The sequence below is a fragment of the Amia ocellicauda genome, chromosome 8 (genome assembly GCF_036373705.1).
Source record: "Amia ocellicauda isolate fAmiCal2 chromosome 8, fAmiCal2.hap1, whole genome shotgun sequence".
Classification (NCBI taxonomy): domain Eukaryota; kingdom Metazoa; phylum Chordata; class Actinopteri; order Amiiformes; family Amiidae; genus Amia; species Amia ocellicauda.
The window spans coordinates 26,345,959-26,353,425 of NC_089857.1; the positions used below are offsets into that span (position 1 = coordinate 26,345,959).

Consider the following 7,467-nt stretch of genomic DNA (forward strand, 5'->3'; position numbering starts at 1 on the left):
GTCCCTCACATTTTATGCAAAAATCAAGGTATCTGTAAGCTGTTTGTATTATAATTTAAAACAGGAGTGTCCAACAATGGGCCCAAAGAACCTCAATTCCAATTTTGAATGGCTGGGAACAGATAATGATTAACATGTTCAATTCAGGGCAATCTGGGCCTTGATGGCTAGAGGGTATCCAAGTGGTGATGTGACAAATTCCCTTTAAGTTATAGAGTTTATCAAAACAACCCTTTAGTTGAATTAAGTCTTTATAGATATGATTTAGACTGTTTAGAGTCCAATAAAACCTGTTGGATCGGGGCTCTGCAGGATCAGTGTTGCAACTGATATTATAATCTATGCTATAACAAGTTATCTTGGCTTGTCCCGCTGTACTAGATTAAGCTGAATCAGGCTCAAATCAGGTTGGGTCATTATGTATCTTTTTGCAAATTTAATAGATAATTATTGGCCTTTGTAGAAGCATTGCTGAATGAAGGCCTCCCCAAAATGCTTCAATCTCCAGAGTAATGGAATATACAGTTCATTAGTTCCATGTGGAAATAAATGACCTTGTATTCTGTAGATATTCTTGGTATCCCAGCCCAATGCTAAAGAAGGAACTTTATTTTCATTAACATCTTCAAAGTAATTTTACCGACTCCAACCCTACATGGGGAAGTTGCAACATATAAATTATGAAATAATTTCAGCAAAATAGCTCATTCTGCTTTAATGTTCCTCCCACAAACTGCAGATACTCCTTTAAAAATATTAATTAGTGGAAATTAGGTTTACTGTTAATTTATTATATTAAAAATAAGTACACATAATGGCAACCTTTTTCAAATAAAAAGCATAGAAAAATTATAAAACATTTTAATATTTAAAACTAGTTCCTCAAAAGTTATGCATGGGTTCTATGAATTTGCATGTGGTTTATTCCACTATCTCCCCCACAGTTTAAATATTCTGCTTCCCTCTTTCAGAACTCATTTCACAATGCATTTGTGTGTATTGCAAGTCAGGTACATTTTTGGAAAAAAAACAATCCGAAAATGTTTACAGCTCCTTCTCAATTATTTATATGGAGAAGTTTCAACATATAAATAATTAAATAATTCCATCAAAACTAATGATTTTTCGTCCCACAAAATTTCAAACATCAAAGTTAATTTAAAATATTAAATTGTGGAAAAAAGATTTCCTACAATAAATTATTTATTTTATGGTTAGATAATTTCATGTCTGGACTTGTTTGGTAGTATGAATACATTTTGGCTATTAGTTCTGCAAGTTTCTTCAAAGCTGGGAATATTTAGGCAGTATCTCAATGTAACAGATCAACAGTAATTCCATGAATAGTGCAAACACAAGTACAAACAGCCTAGTTGCCATATTCTGGCATATTAGTTTGAGATCGCAATATATTGGGGGTAATGTAGTAAACAGTTCAATTAAATGTAAAAATTGTTTAATTCACTCCTGTCATGTATTTTTAACTTGAGATTTAAATTCATGTCATCAGTGTAGTTCTACAAAAGTGGTGCCCAACTCCAGTTCACCTGAGCTCTTAACTATGCATTTCAACAAATGATTTGCTTATTTCTGCCAATTATACATTTCCTAGTTCAGATGATTCACAGCGACCTATAATGCCCAGTTTGTTTGTGGCCCTCCAAGACCAGAGCTTGTCACCACTTTTCTACAACTATTGTGTATTTTCCGTTAAGTTTGGTCACCCGGACATGTTCCCGATCACAGCACGCACACTGGAAGTCTTAGAAAGTGGGAGAGTGCGAGAAATCCATATTTCCATTTTGAGAATCCACCAGGTCATCCTCAGTCTCTGACCCACTGAGCGAGAGCGCTCGGTCACAGCGTCTCTCCGGGCAGCCCCCTTTCTTAGCCCGGGTTAGTCTGGAGAACTCTCTGAAAGGGCGCTTCCTAGTAGGAGGCTCTTGAATCAGGGCATTTGCCTTGCTTCTCTTGCCTGGTCCTGCCCTTTTTGTCTGGGCACCTGTGTCCTCCAGGAGCACAGGCAGTTTTGCAGCGATGTCTATCCCATGGTCCGTGCTGCAGCAGTAAGCAGTCACAGGAAGACCCTGGAGTGTGAGTGCCTGTGTCCGTAGCACTGCAGAGTCTGGGAATAGAGTCTTCGTAGCCTGGCACAGGAGCATGTTCTCTTGGGGTTCATCTTTGAGGAGAGGCTTCTGTTCTGAAACATGGACACAATAGAAGCCTGATCGTAAATATACAGTAACCTGCAGACAATCAAATTATGGATGTTGGGTCATATGGCTCAGAGGCCTGTAGAAGTAGGGTACTGCTATCTCAGTTAATTTCCTCTGATGCATTGGCACTGCACAGAGAACAGGTAGATTTTGGGGAAAACAAAAAGGGTGTGAAAAAAACTGTGAAAGACAAACCAGAAGAAGAGTGTCATTATTCTTATCAAAGTAAACTGATGTTGAATCTGAAAGCAACTACCTTGCACACTTCCATGGAGTTCCAGTCCAACATCTGATTTTAGGGTGGAACATATTTGTACCTCTTGTAATATATTCATATTCTGAAGAAAATAATGCTATTCCACAGTTGCCATATAGCTACAAGTTCATATAATGAATACATTAAAATGTTGTGTCACTGAAATGGCAATGGTGGGTTCATATCCTCACTTACCCAAAGATTCTGCACTCCGCTTCCTCTTCTCTTCCAAGATGCTCCTCAGCTTGGAGACCTCGGTCTGGAGCTTCTCCACGGAGCGCTCGCTCTCCTCCACTCTCACACAAGCTTTCTGAAAGACACAGAGGGGTGCGATGAACATAAAGCCATTACACAGACCTGAATAAAGCCATTATACAGACTTCTCCTTGAAAACCAAGAGATGTAGTCTTGATTTCAACCCAACTACTAAGGTTTTCGAAAAACACATAATACTATATAGTAGCTCAATGTAGTATTTGTTTTGTCTACCACAGACAAACTACAAAATATTAACGATGCTGTTACTGTTATTTTTGTTTTCAGAATTGTTGACAGTAATATTTGTTGTGCTATAAATTAGGCAACAACTTTTTATTTATTTATTTCCAATTCTAACTGTACGTGCATTAAAACTATGAAATGTACTATAGTTTTTGAATATTAGAGAGAATGTTTTTGGAGACACAACATGTATTTTATTTTTTTAAGTTTAAAGTTGGGTATACAGCTGAGCAACAGTGCCCAGTGTTGGAAATCTACATGCCAGTCCCCCAAAAAAGTGTTTGCTGATGACTGACAACTGGCCCTAATGATTACATGGATTTCGCACAAATATCCAATGCTATCCAATTATGGCATTTAAAGTGCACAATGTGTATCAGTTCTCTTTGTATAGACAAGCTTTAAAAAAATAAGAGTTGTAAAACATTATATATATATTTGTGTCCCATGTGCATGTGTCTAGTTTCCTACATAAGATGGAGTAACTTAGTCATGATATCTATCACCTCGAATGCAGTCAGAGAGCATTTACCCTCCTTACCAAATTGAATTAGTAACTTGTTCTAAATACCCACTGTAAGTCTTCTCCGAACTACTGCAACTACATCAACAGCTCAGTTTCTAATTACCTCCAGTTCTAGTTGTAGTGAGGAATTCAGCTCATTCACCTCATTCACCTCCTTCAAAGACCCATCTGAAGAGAAGAACTTAACCCTGCCCACAAGAAACAAACACCTTTTCACTTAACATAACTCGGAGGGAAAGGACAGAATTGAATGTACCATCCCATGACCACATGAACATTTATCAGCACAGGTCTCAAATAAGGCTGCAATCCCAATGGTAGGAAAACATTAATCAAATCTGCATCGAATTCATGTATGATTCAAGGATCTGATTGAATATACAACTGGAAATCAAATGCGTTATAACATTCAATACCTGCAGGACAAATATAATAACCACAAAATGCAGAGATAGAAAGTTTATTCTGTCACTCTTGTTTCCCATGATTCATACCCCATCTACGTTTTACAACAACAATGATCAAAAGTGTCTCTCTCATACTGTACCGATGCTTCTTTATTGCCCGGTTATAACCTGCGGACGAACAGGATACAGAGAACCGGCAATAGTCTTGTTGGTCAAATATCCCTAGGTTAGTCACCAAGACTGGGATTTTATGGAACTGGCTGTGAATAAGACAAGGAGAAAAGAAAAGAGAAGAAAAGCACAAAATGGTTTAAAATGGTTTAAAAATGGTTACTGTAGATACTTGCCCCTGGATAAAGCTCAAATTCAGTTCTAACATTCACATTTTTGGTTTGTTTTGGTGTGTGAAAAACCTGTAAAGCTCAAATATAGCTATGTATCTAGAATATGATATTATACTGTTTATTGCTGTTATTGGTTATTGATGCTACTCTTTAGGGTACACAGCAGAAAATGTTCATTAATTAATACATAGATTTCCTAAACATCTACATTTCTACACTTTTTGGTCCAGTGTACCAGGTTTTGAAACTCACATAGACACTAGCTTTTTTTTTTTTTTAATCATCCTCACCTGCCATGGGGCTTGTAGACGGAGTACTCCAGGCGGTGGGTGGAGCGTTTGGTTGTTGCCTCAGTGGAGGTGAGCAACATGAAGACCAGCTCGTAGTTGGAGAGCATTTTCTTCAGGTTGCGGTGGATGAGCTGTTCTCTAAATGTCATTCTGTGCTCCGTGTTCCGCCTCTGCCGGTACCAGCCGATCACGTTCTTCTGGAAAACCAGAGCACACTCAGGAGTTATAACGCAATTTGAAAATATATTAGGGTTGGCTAATTCTGCTCCTGGAGAGACACAGATCTGCACTCTTTTATAGGTGGTCTCTAAATCCTACTCCTGTTGGAATTCTACACACTGTTTTCATCCAGGCTCCAGACATTTTAAACACAGTGCAGAAGTAAAACCCCCAATTGACAAATATCTGGTATACGTTGAGTTATCAGAAAAAGCGAAGTGTATTTTCGTTTCAGAAAGTTTCAGAAAGCAAGACACACCCCTGCAGCACACATGCCACAACAAGACAATCATAATTTAGCCCAGAGTGTGAAATGTTATCAACCTACACATGGATAAGATTGTCAGGGTGTTATCAAAGCTCCCCTTCCAACCTTTGATCCCTTTCCCAATCCTGTGCCCTATACACCTCATCTGCCTGACATCTTGGCTGTTCCCAGAATGCACAATCCTCTTTATACATTTTGATTTTACCTCTTTATGACTGGATAGTATGTTTTTTATCTCTTCTTTCTTCAGCTCTCCAACAGAGTCATAAAAGCTGAAAAAGAAAGATAATAGTGAGCAGTCTAATCAATCTGACTTACTAAGTAATAGGGAGAAATTATGCACATACTACCGCCACGCCAAGAACATGGGAAGAAAAGCATGTTCCCTTTGTAAAGGTGATCCATGTGTGTTTTAAAGTAATGGGGCCTTTCAGTGTCATAGTGGGGTCAGCAGCAAATGCAGTTTGGTGTTTAAGAGGGCATTATGATGTTACATGACATATGCCCCATCGCCTGGACTATATCAAATATCTTTAACCCAACATAAAATACACATTTAGCCTATTACATTTTATGAAGAAAAAATACACATATATATAGACAAATCTGAATTCCTAAAATGGTGGGATTTTATTATTATTTTATTTGTGCTCAAAAATAAATCCTCAAAAATGGAATATATAAATGAATTCCAGTCATAGTACTTACCTATTGAGCTTGGAGCAAGGAATATGCTTTTGAATGTCTAAGAAACAAGAACATGATATCAAGGTTAAAAATTACAATGTATATCTGTTTTAAAAGCTTTAAGTCTTGCATTGGGAAACCAAAGCAAGTTTTCTATCCCTCTTCATTATATCTACCTATTACTTCTTGTAACATTGGAAGAGGCCTCTTGCTTCAATTTCTCGTTGTTTTTAAAGGATTGGGTAGGGTTGGTATCATCTTATTTAGAACATATATTACTGACAGAGAGGCTCCAAGGAAGAGTGAGCAGAATTATTATTGGCCTCAAAGGTATGAGAGACACCGACAGACTTAAAGGACCAATTTCAGGGCACCAATTCAGAATCGAGACATTTAAGATGGAAAACGCGAGACTGTCGAAGGGGTTGTGGGTATCTGTTATGTTATTTTTGTCATAAATATAACTGATCAGGGAAATTGTAAATTTGCTAGTCTGTCCAATAGTACTTACAGAGCATCACTCACACTACACAGGTGCAAAACATCAGAAGCGAACCACTGTCTCTCAAGGAGCATGTCAGGAGAAATTGACAATGTCAAGATAGGTCAGCTGAACACATACCTATGGTGTGCTCAAACTGAACATGATCCATCTGCGAGTCTGTGATGCTGTTCTTCTCCTCAGCTTTGCTTTCCCCAAGAATGAATCCTTCCTATACCACGATCAAAACAAACCCGAATGGCATGTATTGTTAGCAATGTCCCAAAGTAGAGAAATACACACAATCACCACGCTGTTTACATCAGACACATTTGAATGTTGTTACATTTTCACTTTGACAGCACTTTCCCGCTAGGCTTACACAGACAATATTAGTATAATGAATTGTATTTGAGATATTCGTCTGACACTGATTCGCTACATTGTGCATTTTACGACAGGAGCTAGGGGTGCTCTGTGTATATTCTGTAATAATAGCTAAGATTTGAGAGAGATGGAGGCGCTCTTTAAGTTGCTGGCACAACTAGAACACTTTCCTTTCAGACAAAAGGAGCAGATCTGAAATGGGCTTGAGATGAAACACAACTGATCTGTTCTTGTTCTGCATGTGTGACACTGTAGTACAGGTCCCGTATGGTAGAAATATATTGTTACTTTCATTTGGACACAGCTGCTTGTTGAATGTTTTCAAGTTACCCACCCACTAAATAGCCTCATCCGTTTCTGTCTTGGTGTGTGTTAGTAGTTTCGTTGCAACTCCGTAGGTACTCACCACATCAGAATTATTGTTAAGATGATGGAATATTAACGAGCCTAGAACATAACCAGAAACACAGGTTCTTGTGTTCAGCTCCGCCATGCTTCCTGCTGCAGCCCCCCCACCTCAGCACTAATGCAATGACGCCGCCTGCAGGCGCTGGGGAAGCGACTCACTGGCGCCACCTGCAGGACCCCAGCAAAACCCTCTCTCCGGAGGGGTCGGGACGATGGAGGCCTGAGAACAATGGCTCTAAAAATATCGGGTGTTTGTTCATAGCTTTTTCTGAGCATAAGAAGAGGGTTATTTATTTATTTATTTATTTGATGGGTGACTTGTTTAAAGAGTTTGGTCACCCATTCTTAATGATCTGACATATGATGCATGCACACCGCAGGACTGACACATGCATAACTTGTGCATTTCACATGTTAATCACATGTATGAAAACAAACTTACCATGAGGTTACTGGTGAGGTTTGGGGTTAGGGCTC

The 7,467-nt window shown here is 38.7% G+C and overlaps 1 protein-coding gene across 1 annotated transcript; it reads right to left on the minus strand.

Moving 5' to 3' along the window:
- Positions 1–739: 739 nt before the first annotated feature.
- Positions 740–7,113, minus strand: abraxas1 (abraxas 1, BRCA1 A complex subunit). The gene is made up of 9 exons (XM_066710848.1): positions 6,989–7,113; positions 6,337–6,427; positions 5,736–5,772; positions 5,233–5,299; positions 4,541–4,737; positions 4,047–4,166; positions 3,603–3,687; positions 2,668–2,782; positions 740–2,200 (listed from the first exon to the last, which is right to left on the minus strand). Exons 1-9 carry the CDS (start codon positions 7,073–7,075, stop codon positions 1,764–1,766), a joined length of 1,236 nt encoding a protein of 411 aa, XP_066566945.1. The 5' UTR covers positions 7,076–7,113; the 3' UTR covers positions 740–1,763.
- Between the last annotated feature and the right edge of the window lie 354 nt (positions 7,114–7,467).